The sequence below is a fragment of the Syngnathus leptorhynchus genome, chromosome 17 (genome assembly GCF_054491065.1).
Source record: "Syngnathus leptorhynchus isolate UIUO chromosome 17, UIUO_Slep, whole genome shotgun sequence".
Classification (NCBI taxonomy): domain Eukaryota; kingdom Metazoa; phylum Chordata; class Actinopteri; order Syngnathiformes; family Syngnathidae; genus Syngnathus; species Syngnathus leptorhynchus.
In genome coordinates this window covers 8,862,489-8,875,551 of record NC_141211.1, presented here as the reverse complement: position 1 = coordinate 8,875,551, position 13,063 = coordinate 8,862,489, and the positions used below count along the sequence as shown (strand labels likewise).

General features: G+C 52.3%; 3 protein-coding genes across 13 annotated transcripts; 2 read left to right on the top strand and 1 right to left on the bottom strand.

Annotated features, from left to right (window-relative positions):
• Positions 1-9: 9 nt before the first annotated feature.
• On the bottom strand, positions 10-7,213 carry lrwd1 (leucine-rich repeats and WD repeat domain containing 1). Of its 7 annotated transcripts, none has more exons than XM_085935954.1 (17): positions 6,737-7,202; positions 4,152-4,815; positions 3,867-3,953; positions 3,257-3,491; positions 2,968-3,090; positions 2,753-2,899; positions 2,484-2,555; positions 2,140-2,388; positions 1,941-2,055; positions 1,762-1,856; positions 1,402-1,612; positions 1,264-1,336; positions 991-1,125; positions 816-919; positions 587-745; positions 403-512; positions 10-336 (listed from the first exon to the last, which is right to left on the bottom strand). In XM_085935954.1, exons 3-17 carry the CDS (start codon positions 3,944-3,946, stop codon positions 196-198), a joined length of 2,049 nt encoding a protein of 682 aa, XP_085792080.1. In that variant the 5' UTR covers positions 3,947-3,953; positions 4,152-4,815; positions 6,737-7,202; the 3' UTR covers positions 10-195. The 7 variants fall into 7 exon arrangements, 6 of the variants coding, with proteins under 6 accessions (XP_085792080.1, XP_085792081.1, XP_085792076.1 ...); XM_085935955.1 differs by having other exon boundaries at positions 2,968-3,087; positions 6,737-7,200; XM_085935950.1 differs by having other exon boundaries at positions 1,941-2,388; positions 6,737-7,205.
• On the top strand, positions 4,186-5,684 carry alkbh4 (alkB homolog 4, lysine demthylase). Of its 4 annotated transcripts, none has more exons than XM_085935977.1 (3): positions 4,186-4,222; positions 4,763-4,899; positions 4,966-5,684. In XM_085935977.1, exons 1-3 carry the CDS (start codon positions 4,210-4,212, stop codon positions 5,485-5,487), a joined length of 672 nt encoding a protein of 223 aa, XP_085792103.1. In that variant the 5' UTR covers positions 4,186-4,209; the 3' UTR covers positions 5,488-5,684. The 4 variants fall into 4 exon arrangements, with proteins under 4 accessions (XP_085792103.1, XP_085792101.1, XP_085792102.1 ...); XM_085935975.1 differs by lacking the exon at positions 4,186-4,222 and adding an exon at positions 4,259-4,523; XM_085935976.1 differs by lacking the exon at positions 4,186-4,222 and adding an exon at positions 4,261-4,523 and having other exon boundaries at positions 4,711-4,899.
• On the top strand, positions 5,794-12,733 carry LOC147043655 (E3 ubiquitin-protein ligase CBL-like). Of its 2 annotated transcripts, none has more exons than XM_085935943.1 (15): positions 5,794-6,550; positions 7,082-7,329; positions 7,858-8,004; positions 8,091-8,247; positions 8,319-8,440; positions 8,507-8,644; positions 8,773-8,860; positions 8,932-9,063; positions 9,192-9,404; positions 9,769-9,885; positions 9,984-10,246; positions 10,319-10,483; positions 10,691-10,785; positions 10,878-11,045; positions 11,313-12,733. In XM_085935943.1, the coding sequence occupies exons 1-15, from the start codon at positions 6,407-6,409 to the stop codon at positions 11,636-11,638; spliced, it is 2,523 nt and encodes an 840-aa protein (XP_085792069.1). In that variant the 5' UTR covers positions 5,794-6,406; the 3' UTR covers positions 11,639-12,733. The 2 variants fall into 2 exon arrangements, with proteins under 2 accessions (XP_085792069.1, XP_085792068.1); XM_085935942.1 differs by having other exon boundaries at positions 10,688-10,785; positions 11,313-12,732.
• Positions 12,734-13,063: the final 330 nt, after the last annotated feature.

Here is a 13,063-nt window from a genome sequence, read left to right as displayed (position 1 = left end):
GAGGGAGGGAGGGAGTAGGGGGAAAATAGAATGAGTAAAATGTCTGCTTGCTCGCAAAGGCGGTCTGCATGTTTGCAAACTGCGCTAGCGTAGCGTTACGTGTCATTACTGAGCGCTTTCATTTTGGAACTCAAGTCAAAGAACAGCAGCGGTCACTAGCACAAAGTCAGTCGTGAAAAGGTTGCGTGCCATCGCTCAGGCCGCCCTCTTCCACACCGTCACCACATTCTTGTCGCTGAGGGCCACCAGGTACCGGAGGTCTGGGTCCATGGCCACGCTGTTGATGGAGGGGCCCTCCCCCCAACAGTGACCCTCGCGGACGGGCCACCGAAGCACCTGAGAGGGAAGGCGGAGGCTCAACGAAAGCCATGAGGTTGTTTCATTCTCCGCCCCTGCGCTCACCTCTGTGGGCTCCACGGGCTCCTCGCCGTGGAAGCGCTCCTTCTCGACATCAGCTACGTGATACGTCCACAGTTTGCCTTGGTGGTCGCCGCACACGACATACGATCGACCTAAAGGCAGACGGGCGGTTAAGTCGTCAAGAGCAAAGACCAACAAGCGTCCGACCGAGGGCCACGGATCCTACCGGGACAGGTGTTGAGCGCCAGGTAAGGAATCTCCGTTTGGGCCCAGCGCAGCTCGGCTAGCACCGCGGCACGCACACGACCGTTCTTGTTGGGCCGCTGAGATCGTGTCTGGCTCCAGCTCCATAAATAGATGCAGTCGTGCGTCAAGTTCTTGGAGGCTAAGCGCCACCGCAAGGTCAGTGTTAACTCGCGTAGAAAATGCAATGCGGCTGACGAGCGCCCTCTCACCTACGACGTTGTCAGCGAGGAAAGCGATGCCATCCACGGTGCGGTAGTTGTGTTCTATGTCTTCCTTCTCGTAAATAGGGAAGGTGATCTCCACTCCGCGAGACCTTAGCAAACCAAGCGGACAGCGGTGACGTCGGGGCAGGTCGTCCAGGACGGTCAAAGCAATCTCACCGACCTCTTGGCGGGATCCAGCTCGGTGTCGTAGAGACGCAGGCCGTCCTCGCACGCCGCCAGCAGTTGTGCGTCAGGCCCGCCGGGCGGCAGGCAGATATGCAGTGGCGTGGAGCCACTCTCCAACGCCAGCAGCTGTCTGGAGGCCGCACCCACGCACGCACGCACGCACGCCAAAGAAGGGCGAGACATGGTGGAGGACAAGACACGGTAGAGTGCTCGGTCGCCCACCGCTCTACTTTGCAATCGGCGGCACCAGTCTTTGAACCGTACTCACAGCGCTTTAAACTTGTACTCGCTGTCGAGCCCCCCAATGTCCCACAGCGCGATCCTGTTGTCGTAACAGCCCGCTACGAGAGAGCAAAAGAGCCACCCTCAAAGAGCGGTCGTTCGGTGACGCCAAGGCAACACTTACTGAAGAGGAAGTTGCCCTGCTGGGGGTGGAAGCGGAGCACCGACAAGGCCTTGCGGCTCGCCCGTAACTCGCCGTAGGCCACGTTGCAGCGGGGGTGGATCAGCTTGACCAGTCCTCGTTTTCCGCCCGCCGCCAGGATGCTGACGGGCTGCGCCAAGGCTCCGCCCCCTCGGGACATCAGCACCGTGGACCAGGCTAGCGAGAAGAACTCCTGCCATGACACCGGTCACGTGTCACCATATATTGTTTATATTTTTTATTTATTTGATTTTATTTTTAAAAGGCACAGCCCGCAAGTTGAACACAGACGACAAACCGCCACTCTTGGCCTCGGCTCGATTCGTGCGTCGTTAGACCCACCTCCCCGGCCACTCTGTATTTCTTCATCACCGCACCGGTCTCACATTCGATCACGCACAGAGAGTCTCCACCGCACGTGGCGACCAAGCGACTTCCTGTGCAAAACGCACGCACGCACGCGCGCAGGGTTGTCATGGCAACAGGTCAGGACATGTCAGACAAGTGAGCCATAGAAGTACCAGAAAGGTCAGGCTGAGGTTGGAAGGCACAGTCCCAAAGCTGAATGGAGAAGTCTTGCGGGTCGTCCTCCTTGCTGTGGCATTGCAGGACGTGAAGAGGCTGCAGATGCACCGGCTGCAGATGCACCGGCACCGCCGTTGAGCCAATTGCTGTAGTCACCGAGGAGGGAGGACAAAAGGCAAGAGAAACCTCGAGTACCTGCATCTTGTTAATGCTCTTCGTGGCCTCATCCCTCGTCTTGTCCTTCACGCCACCCTTGGCGGCCTCTCGCCTGGCACGGGCACGTGAAGGCGTCAATGCAAAGCCAGCTCCAACGCCGCCCATCGTGCGCTTTTTGGGGCCGTCCTCAGCCAAAGAGGGATCCGATTGCGCCCTCTTGCGAGGAGTCAGTCGCAAATCGCCGTCCATCAGCACCGGGGCCGGCTTCCTTTTCGTGGGGGTCGGAACCTCCCCAACGAGAAGTGCGCCGACAGCGTCAATGACAAGTCAGAGTATTTCCATCACTCGACGGCACGGCAAAGTTCAAATGTACTTCAATTTACATTGGTCTCGTTCGACACGTCCTCCTCGGGTTCCGTGAGGGATCGCAGATGCTCCCTGGCCATGATTTCTACCTGGCAGTCACACAATGAAAGACAAGAGGCGGGTGGCAGTTGCTGGAGGATGTTGGCACAAGTACTAATGCGTCTGGTGACGAGCTGCGGTATAGCGCAGCAATCACGTCATTGTGGCGATGCTGAAGAGCATGTTCAAAATGTTCATCTCATTCATCACAGTTGCCCCAAACCAATTACAAAAGAGCTTCCTTCACCTTCCATTTGGTGAAGTCGCTGACTGAACTGGGTCCATATTTGACCTGCTTCCGTGCGGCGTTAACAAAGTCCTCCTCTAGAGCGGCCCTTTTCTCAGGCGCAGGAGGGTCTGGGTGGTTGTAACTCCTCCGCCACAAGGCATTGATCTAAGAGACCGTTTGTCAGTGGACCTCTTGAAGCGGAGGAACGCTCGAGTTGGCGCTAGTTTCTGTACCCTGGTCCTCAGGTTCTCTGTGAATACGAAGCGCACGTGGTTGGCGGTACTGGTGATGTCTTTGCCGTTGTAACTCCGTAGTTTGGGCAGCAGCGTCATTAGCTTGTAATTGTCACTCACCTGCTGAAGAAAACATTACAATCATAGAAAGTGCATAAAGCATGAAATTATATTCCGACACCGTTCCTTTCCCGTGTCAATTCAATAGGAATTGTTGGTAATGCACTCATACGGCAAACTATGACACCTTAGTGAGCATTCCATTTAGCGATTATTTTGTTCCTCTTACGGTAATATAAAGGTTGTCCTCCATCTTGACCTCCTCCAGGCTGCGCAGAGACGCCAAAGAGGTGACATCCTCCATCTGGTTGTCGCTGAGGTCCAAGAAGCGCAACTCGGGTAGCTCTAAGCTTTTGGGGAACTCTTGCAATCTGTTCCCAGAAAGATCCCAGCGCTCCAAGGACCGAAGACGGGACAGCAGCTTGACCGGCAAGTCTGGACATTTCAGTCCGAGCTTGGAGAGACTGCAAAGGAGCTCAAAACTTAGGGTGTATTCAGACCTGACTGTTTGGTCTCCTTTAAAAGGACCAGGGTTAGAGTCTAACGCTGGTCCGGACCTTTAATGCAGGTGTGAATACACGCAAACAAATCCTGGTGCGGATTCAATAATCGGACCGAGACCCACTTTTTAAAGTCCGGGTCTGTGATTTGTGTGCCGCTCTGGTCAATGGGAACACAGATCATCACAAGCGTGGATGTGTTTCCGAAATATACTTCGCTTGCAAAATGTACAATTTGCACCAAAAGAACAAAATTACTTTTCCGGTCCGAATACACCCTTAAACTTTTTCGCGCGTGTGTGTTGGAGGGGGTGTAAAAGTATCAAATAATGTGTCTACTTGAGTGTCTTGATCGCCGCGAGTCTCTTCGTTTTTGGCGAGCCTTTCTCCAGTAGGAGCTTCTCTGTTATTGTCACCATTGTTTCGCTGGAGAAAAGTCATGGAAAGCTTGAGGTCAAATTGAACAATCAACAGTCTGCTCGTCATGAACGAGCCGCAACTAAACCCATTCGACGCTAGATAAAACACATTAAGGCAAGTTCTCCGCGAAATGTGTAGTCACATTTGCCTAAATTTGCACTTTGAATCAAAAACGATGTAACGAAAGCCTCAAAATATACTTACTGGATATGCAAACAGCACACATGGACCACACAGCACAACAAAACCTTCCGGGGGTAGGATGTGTATATCCGGTAGGCGCGGCTTAAACAGATGTGTTTTGTTTTTTGTTTTTTTTTCAATTGGCCAAAACAGAACGGGGTTTTTGTATCCAAATTGCATCACGTATCTTAAATATGTTACTTAATTTCCCTTATGTAGAGTAGACTCTTGAAGTCTTTAATCTCGAGTAGTCGTCGAACGTGGTCTTCAAATAGTTCCCCAACTAGCCGCTAGATAACAGTAGTGGTCTTTGCTTAGAACGACGCGTCCCTGACGAAGAAGATACGGGTACGACGATGATTCCGGATAGTGTCAGTATTTGTGCTTGCAAAGGTATCCGTCGCTGTCATTTGTGTGAGAAGTTTAAAGAAAGTCAATTACCAGAAGAGAAGGTAACGTGTCGTTATCATATATTGTCATTATTTGACGTATTTGGTAGTCGCACACTGGGTTAGTGGGATTGATTGCGAGCCGTGGGTAAATCATTTTCAGCAGAACAAGTATCTCTATGTGGATGCAGGTTGTTCATCTTTTCCTGTACGACCCAGAGTCAATGCTCGCCGTTTGCAAAGGTGGCGAGCCGGCATCCTTCCCCTTTCCTGGAGTGTTCCTGTGGCAGGACTTCCTATCGGAGGAGGAGGAAAAGGAGGTGATAAGCGGCATGGACAAAGACGTCTGGAATCTGTCTCAATCGGGTCGAAAAAAACAGGTATGATGTCAACCACGACTGGTCTGAAAATAATGGTGGATAATGTTTGCGATTATGTTACGACAGGACTTTGGCCCAAAAGTGAACTTCAAGAAGAAGAAAGTGCGTGTCGCCAATTTCAGTGGGCTTCCTCCATTGAGTAAAAAGCTAGTGGTGCGAATGCAACAGGAAGAAAATCTGACGGGCTTTCAGCCCGTGGAGCAATGCAATCTGGACTACCAGCCTCAGCGGGGCTCCGCCATCGACCCCCACCTGGACGACTCCTGGCTGTGGGGGGAGCGTCTGGTCAGTGTCAACATGCTGTCGGACACGGTGCTGACTATGTCGCTGGAGGGGGGACTCCCGCACCTAGGACTGCCAGGGGAAGTGAATGTAGCAGTGGCGCTACCGCGCAGATCTTTGGTCATGTTGTGCGGAGAGGCGAGGCATCGCTGGAAACACGGCATTCTCCGGAAGGACGTTCGAGAACGCAGAGTCTGCAGCACCTACAGGGAACTGTCGGCCAAGTTCCTCCCCGGTGGGCAGTATGGCGAGCTGGGAGCTCAGCTACTCAACGTTGCTGCTAGCTTCAATGGAACTCCTATATAGACCCCATATTCACATGCTACCAATGGAGGGAGGCGAGTCAACACGGGTCCTCGACACAAATTTGGAAGTGATACAAACTTTGTGCGTTTGCATTCATTGAATCCCATGTTTTAAGAACTCGGCGGAGTTAACTAGTTTGAACGTGACAGCAGAACACGTTGAAGGAAGCAAATAAAGTTTGGCTCATTTGTCTTTTATCCTCTGGCCTTTATGTCTACGTTCGCTGTGTTGTAACCTTTCATCTATCCCGCCGTTTCCTCAACCGCTTTGTCATTTTTGAATCATTTACAACACAGCCAATGAAAAACCGGAGGGCGCTAACCGTCTTGCGTGTCTTTCTGTGCCACGTGACGACTCTTCAAGGGTGCTCTAAAGTTTACATCCAAAATATCCTATTATTTTTCTGGTTAGATTCTAAACGATGCACGCCTTATTATTTTGGAGGTGTCAGTCGGATATCCGCTTCTGGTCTGGACTTTTCGTCGGCTGCAAACTGCGCCCGTTCGCAACCTGCATGTTGATCGCCCGCCCCCGTACGCCCGAAGAACGCACGGTCAGTTTATTATTAGCTCGGCTGGCACCGCGGGGCGGCTTCAACTCGACGGGAGAAGTCGTCGCTAAGCGGCCGACACCACGACAAGGCGGTGATTGGGTCGAGTTTGGCTCTCGCCTTTTTCTCTACCTCCCCTCCGATGTAGCTCGGGAGCTAGCAACGCTGCGATCGCATCGTTTCCACTGCGCCTTTTTCTTCCCCTTTCTTTGAGTACCCCCCCAAGTTTGCCGGATAGCCTTCGCGATAAGCGTTGCTAGTACCCAAAGTACGTTGAAAAAGAGGGTCGAGATTGACCAGCCATCATCCGGAGGCTGTCAAGCGGGACCACCCCACCCCTCAAACCACCCCCGGTCAACGAGCGAATTAATGGCCGGAAATCCGAGGAGAGGCGCGGGTCTCATCGGCTTGATGAAGGACGCCTTTCAGCCCCACCAGCAGCCCATGCAGCCCCACCAGCCCGCCGCAGTGGACAAGAAAATGGTGGAGAAATGCTGGAAGCTCATGGATAAGGTGAGCGCTGTTTCTTACCGTCGGTCGGGGTGAATTATTGGCCAGATGAAGAACGCACTTGACGGACTAGGATTCGGGAGCTGTTACCGCTTTTACAATGGTAGACAATGGTGCTCTGATTTAGGAGCTGAATTTGTTCCACGACGACGCTCGAAATTCAAATGACGAGTTGAAATGACATCTCACCTTTAAACTCGTTGAAGAAAACTGCATGAACTCGTCCTAGTGTTCAATAGAACACGCACTAGGAAATGTCCTAAGAGGTTTATAATTGAGGAAAGAAGACGGTTTCACTGTTGTCAAAAGAACATGATCAAATAAAATATGACCAATGTCATTTTGTCTGTCCACGTGTTGCTTGATTGTGTTGAAATATGAGTTTCGTAAAGGCTTAGCTACCACAGCATTGATGCCCGTCATTTTGTGTTAGCATTAAGCTAGTGGACTTTGAAATGTTTTGCTCGCTCTTTTCTGTTCAAGTTTTCTCTCTCCCCATTCAGCACGGATCATAATAACTGTGGTTCGATGCAGGTGGTGCGCTTGTGCCAAAACCCCAAGGTGGCGCTGAAGAACAGCCCGCCGTACATCCTGGACCTGCTGCCCGACACCTACCAGCACCTGCGCACTGTCCTGTCGCGCTACGAGAGCCGCATGGACATGCTGGGCGAGAACGAATATTTTCGCGTGGTTATGGACAACCTGACCAACAAGACCAAACAGACCATGAGCTTGTTCAAGGAGGCTAAGGAGAGGATGTACGAGGAGAACTCACAGCCCAGGTGAGCGAGCACTTGTGATTTTCATCAACACCTGCAAAAGCTTTGGGACATGCAAATTAGGGATCTATTTCAACAACAACAAAAAAAGAGCCATAAGGTGCCTGAAGCATTCACCTGTCAAATATTCATTTGCATATTCCAGTCTGTATAGTTGTTGGTTATAGTGTATATTTTTGCCCCCAGTTGAATTCCTTTGTTCTGGGTTCGAGAGGGCTCGGTGGGGGATTTTTTTTTTCCTTTGACCTATTTGCACTAATATCTAAAGCGACATAAGAAGCAACACGCAATGTCAGGTTTTCCCGTGTCGCAACGCGGCGAGAAGAGCGAACGGACGTTCCAGAACAAGCATCTCTGATGAACACGCAGATTTCCTTCCTTCTTTGCCCTCAAAGTGATTACAAAGCGAAAGTATGTGCTTCCCTTCCTCCCCCCTCACGTGATTTCTCTCCTCATCTCGTCTGATTGGTTTGAGAGATCCGGCCGGCGCACATCATTGAGCTCTTGTCCGTCCGTCTTCTTCCCCCTCAGGCGGAATCTGACCAAGCTATCGCTCATCTTCAGTCACATGCTGGCCGAGCTCAAAGCCATCTTCCCCAACGGCCTCTTCCAGGGCGACAACTTCCGGATCACCAAAGCCGACGCTGCCGAGTTTTGGAGGCGCTCCTTCGGAGACAAGTGAGTTTGCCGCACGCGTGATGCGTCCCCGTGGCGAGGAAACGCTATGGTGGACGCGTCCAATGATCCCTCCGCCCTCCCCCCAGGACCATCGTGCCGTGGAGGACCTTCCGGCAGGCGCTGCATGAGTTTCACCCCATCGGCTCGGGTCTGGAGGCCATGGCGCTCAAGTCCACCATCGACCTCACCTGCAATGACTACATCTCCGTCTTTGAGTTTGACATCTTCACCAGGCTCTTTCAGGTCTGACGAGAGAGACGCAGAGCGGTGGTGAGCCAAGGACCGTTCCTAAGTAGTTATGCGTGTTTGTGCAGCCGTGGTCGTCCCTGCTGAGGAACTGGAACAGTCTTGCGGTCACACACCCGGGCTACATGGCTTTCCTGACCTACGACGAGGTCAAGGCTCGACTGCACAGGTTCATCCACAAGCCCGGCAGGTGAGAACTTGAGCTTTTCAAAATGGCGTCCACACTTGACTGGCTGCTCCTCCTCCTCCTCCTCAGCTACATCTTCAGGCTGAGCTGTACACGGCTAGGCCAGTGGGCCATCGGCTACGTGACAGCTGACGGCAACATCCTGCAGACCATCCCTCATAACAAGCCTCTGTTCCAAGCACTCATCGACGGTTACAGAGAGGGATTGTGAGTTGGCGGATTCCACCTCTTTTTCTTAAAGCCCGCACTGCACTGCTCCCTCCCGGTGGCCAAAAAGAGGTGGGCAGCGTATTGCCAATTCCTCTGATGTCCACTGTGTGCTGTTTTTCCCCCAGCTACCTATTCCCAGATGGCCGCGCGCAGAACCCAGACCTAATGGGCCTGTGCGAACCTTCCCCTCAAGACCACATCAAAGTCACCCAGGTGGGTCCCCCTCAATAACACCAGTCGCAGGCGGTCGCTGTCATCGACGTGCGCGCTCCTCCGTTTCATAGGAGCAGTACGAGTTGTACTGCGAGATGGGCTCCACCTTCCAGCTGTGCAAGATCTGCGCCGAGAACGACAAGGACGTTAAGATAGAACCCTGCCGGCACCTGATGTGCACTTCCTGTCTGACCGCCTGGCAGGTGAGATGCCCGCAAGAAGACTCGTGGAGGTTTTAACCACCAGAGCACGTGGAGCCTCCAGGGTGCCATCAAGACATCTCACCCACAAATCTCGATTTGGACCTTAAGTGATTTGTATGCAATATTAGGATTCGGAGGGTCAGGGCTGCCCCTTCTGCCGCTGTGAGATTAAGGGCACCGAGCCCATCGTGGTGGACCCTTTTCATCCCAAAGCCGGTGGCGGAGCTTTCACCGGCTTCCAAGGAGGGGCCTCCCGTGCTGAGGCGACCGCCAACGACGAGGACGACGACGAACGTCTGGAGGACCAGAACCTTGTCATGAGCAGGCTGGCCTGCAGCAAGGTAATGCCGTCGTCGTCTTGCACTTTGAACACAAGCTGCCCTGCAGAGGTAAGAGAAAGAGCTTCTTTTAGACAAAAGTAGTTCTTTGTCTCAATCCTATGGCAGCATTTGTCAAGAGTCTTGGGGGTCACTTGTTGGCTTACTGTATGTATATCTATCTATCTATCTATCTCTATCTCTCGCTGTCTCTGTCTTACTCTGTTCAAAAACCGAGGCTCCTGTGTGTGTGTAGGTGTGTGTGTGTATATGTGTTTGTGTGTATGTGTGTGTATCATAAAATCAGCCCCCCTAATTTGCTTTTTCACAATTGCCATCCTCATCCCTGGTTGTAAGACCCACTTTTCGAATGAAACGGTGCGATTAGGTGGAGCGCCCGGCGTCTCCTGTGTCCCAGCTGCCTCCGGTTCCGCCCCGGCTCGACCTGCTCCAGCAGAGACCCTCGAACTTGCACAGCCAGCTTGTCCAAGGAGCCTGCGCTAAGGTCTCGTATCTAACCGTGGCGATTAGCCGTGCCCCTGGCGGCTTGAAATTTAAGAAGAGACTTCCTTCCGGCCTTTTCTTTTTTTCTGCCACAAACAGATGGGGGCCACACACAGGGACAAGCCCCTCCCATTGCCCCCAGCGCTCCGAGAGCTACCACCACCGCCTCCCCCAGAGCGCCCCTACTCGGCGTCAGCTGCAGGGGACCCCAGGCTACAGAGGAGACCCCTGCCCTCGACGCCCGACACGCCAGCCTGGGCCACCAACTACATGGTGCCGCGATCCGTCTGCAAGGCGCCCGCTGCCACTGAGGCAGGCAAGGCCCAGGTGGCCACCAACGCCATCTACTGCCTGGCCGCCAGGTACCCCGTGGTCACCGTTTCCACTTGATGAAGATCTATATCTACAAAGGTTTGGGATTTACATTCGTTCAGATCGCTGCCGACCTCGGCCGTGTCCAGCAGGGAGAAGTTGCCCACCGACAGCGAGGAGAACGAGTACATGAGTCCCACCTCTCTCCCGGCATCGGGCGCGCCGTGGATTATCACCGGCTCGTCGGTGCCGCCGCCTGCCCAAGCAAACCACCGCTGCGAAGTCGGGTGATTGTCTACCGAGTCGAACAAATTGCCTTTTTGTCGAAAACAGTCTACAACATTTTTGCGGATATTATGCTCTTGTGTAGCCACAAGATGGTGCCACAGATAGAGTCGTGGGGTTCTTTAAATCTGACATCATTCAGTATTGTTTCGAATGTCCAAAACAAGAGGCCAGTTGAGCATTTTGTTATTCACCTGCGTCTCCAGCAGCGAGGGCGGCGACGTGGACCTGGCAGACCCTCAGGTGTACGAGGCCATGTGCAACATCCAGGCCCAGGCGGCTTCGGCCGAGCCCATCGACGACGGTACGCGTGGCCTCTCGACGTCCTCTCCTGTGTGAAGCGACACATTTCAAGTTGCGTACCTGGCATTTTGTTTGTTTGTTTGTTTGTTTCAGAGCGTCCTCAGCACGCCAGCAGCGCTCTCTACCAGGCCAAGTCCACCGACGGCCCCTTGGTGGACGCGTATGAGTACGACCACCCGCCAGCACCTGCCCGGCGGGCGTTGGCGGACGGTCCCTCCAAAGCCTTCGGCACGCTCAGCATCGACGGCGCCGTCGAAGCCGGTACGCCACGCCAGAAGCGGCACGTCCTTTACGTGCCGCGTCCTTTTGCTGCTTCTGTCAGGACACGCTCTCGGATAAGGCCTTGTCCGACCAAATTTCAATGGGATGGTCGCAAATGAGATTTGGCTTTTTGGTTGACGACAGACAGGCTGACCCGTTCGGAGTTTTCCCTCAGCCCGCTGAGCTCACGCTGCATTTGCTTTTGCCTTGTTTGTATTGAGCCAAGCATTCAGCATCTTTTTTTTGCCCCCTCGTGTTTGTACGCAGCCGGCGCAGACCCTGAGCGCCCCCCCAAACCCCTCCCACGCCGCACCAACTCAGACCGGCGGGTTGGGCCGCCCAATTGCGAGCTGGCCTTGCCAGAGCGGCCCACGGAGCGGCCCGCGGAGCAGCCCACGGAGCAGCCCGCGGAGCGTCCCGTGGAGCAGCCCACAGAGCGGCTGAGCGGTGAGATAGAGTGCCTGATGTCTCAGGGCTACTCCATCCAGGACATCCAGAAGGCACTGCTGATCGCCCGGAACAACCTGGAGACAGCCAAGAACATCCTTCGAGAGTTTGTGTCCGTGCCCTCGGCGGCGCACGTGGCCACATAATCCCGCCGTGCGTAACCCCCTCCACGCCGCAGCGCCTTTGGTGACCCCCCCCCCCCCCTGAATCTTTTCCTGCTTGGTCCCGCGCGTGAAAGCCGTTAAATGTTACTTAAAAAGGTACGCCGCAACCCCCAAGGGACCACGCCAACGCTGCCAACGTCGGCTGCCCAAGTGAGCCTTTCTTACAAAAAGAATGATGTCGTAGCAATCGCTCGATCGCTGTGCAAAACGGGACGGGCATTTGGAGCCAAATGGTAGCTGCTTTGTTTCCGTGGCGTCAGATTGGCTTTGACATCCCGAGTTGAACGCGTCAACTCAGTTGTACTTTGAGGTTTAAGCGCTAAACCACGCAGGTGTGAAGCCCTCACGTCGAGCCTCTTTTGGAGTAAAAAACAAAAGACGCCCACTCACGACGGAGGACCCAAGAGCAGGCACATTACGGTCCCAACGAGGCGGCGGGTTTACTCAGTCAGGTGTCTTTTACATAAGGTCTGTAGTTGTGCCTTTTGTTTGGCAGGTTTGCTCGCCGACTTTTTTCCTTTCATAGTCGCACATGCTATTAATATGAAAAAAGATTAACACTCCAATACTTTCACATGCTAGTAGGAAAGAATTGTGATGTGATAGCACATTGACTTAAGGTTATGAAAAGTCAAATTGAATGCCTTAAGGAGGACTTTTGAAGGTGGTACCTTTTTTGTTTTGGAGCGCCTGCCGAGGGACCTCGTATGATGGATGCTAAGCATTATGCTTTCTCTTTCATCTTGAGACTGTTCTGTCTTTAAGCGCCCTCGTCACACTCCTGTTCCCTTGGCCAGCTCCAACGAGTCCGGATTACAAGACAGGAAACAGACTCGCTTCAAACAGATGCTTAAATATATGTACACTAAAAAAAAAAGAAGTATTTTAACTTGCCTTTGTCTCTTGGTAACTTGTCTACTAAAAAGTGTCTCGTTGTTTTCTCATCATGTAAATATGATTTATTTATTGTCTTTTTAATATCCTTGGTGTTTGTTGTGTTGCCATGTTTTCATGCCCAAGCCATTAAGATTTTTGAATTAAACAGTATTTTCTTTCAAACATTTGTGTGCGTGCGCGCGCTTCATCACTTAACACATTTTTGTTTCCTATAATCCACAGTAAAGAGTTATATATACACACACACACACATATATATATATATATACACACACACACACACAGATATATATATACATACACACATATATATATATATATATATATATATATATATATATATATATATATATATATATATACACACACACACACACACACACACAGGCGGCCCAGCAATTCTGTCGATAATAGTCAATGTCTCCCAGAAAATGATTGCAATTATAAATGCTTTGATATTAAAATGTTCATTTTGTTTGACTTTAATGTCCATCCATCCATACCGCAAGT

Coding starts and splice junctions, on each gene's coding strand:
- lrwd1 (XM_085935950.1), bottom strand. CDS start 3,946: ATGGTGACAATAACAGAGAAGCTCCTACTGGAGAAAGGCTCGCCAAAA. Junction 1,857..1,940: donor ACCTCAGCCTGACCTTTCTG/GTACTTCTATGG, acceptor CGTTTTGCACAG/GAAGTCGCTTGGTCGCCACG. Junction 1,126..1,263: donor GAGTACAAGTTTAAAGCGCT/GTGAGTACGGTT, acceptor TGCGGCCTCCAG/ACAGCTGCTGGCGTTGGAGA.
- alkbh4 (XM_085935974.1), top strand. CDS start 4,487: ATGATTCCGGATAGTGTCAGTATTTGTGCTTGCAAAGGTATCCGTCGC. Junction 4,583..4,710: donor GTCAATTACCAGAAGAGAAG/GTAACGTGTCGT, acceptor ATGTGGATGCAG/GTTGTTCATCTTTTCCTGTA. Junction 4,900..4,965: donor AATCGGGTCGAAAAAAACAG/GTATGATGTCAA, acceptor ATGTTACGACAG/GACTTTGGCCCAAAAGTGAA.
- LOC147043655 (XM_085935942.1), top strand. CDS start 6,407: ATGGCCGGAAATCCGAGGAGAGGCGCGGGTCTCATCGGCTTGATGAAG. Junction 8,248..8,318: donor TCTTCACCAGGCTCTTTCAG/GTCTGACGAGAG, acceptor GTGTTTGTGCAG/CCGTGGTCGTCCCTGCTGAG. Junction 8,441..8,506: donor TTCATCCACAAGCCCGGCAG/GTGAGAACTTGA, acceptor CCTCCTCCTCAG/CTACATCTTCAGGCTGAGCT.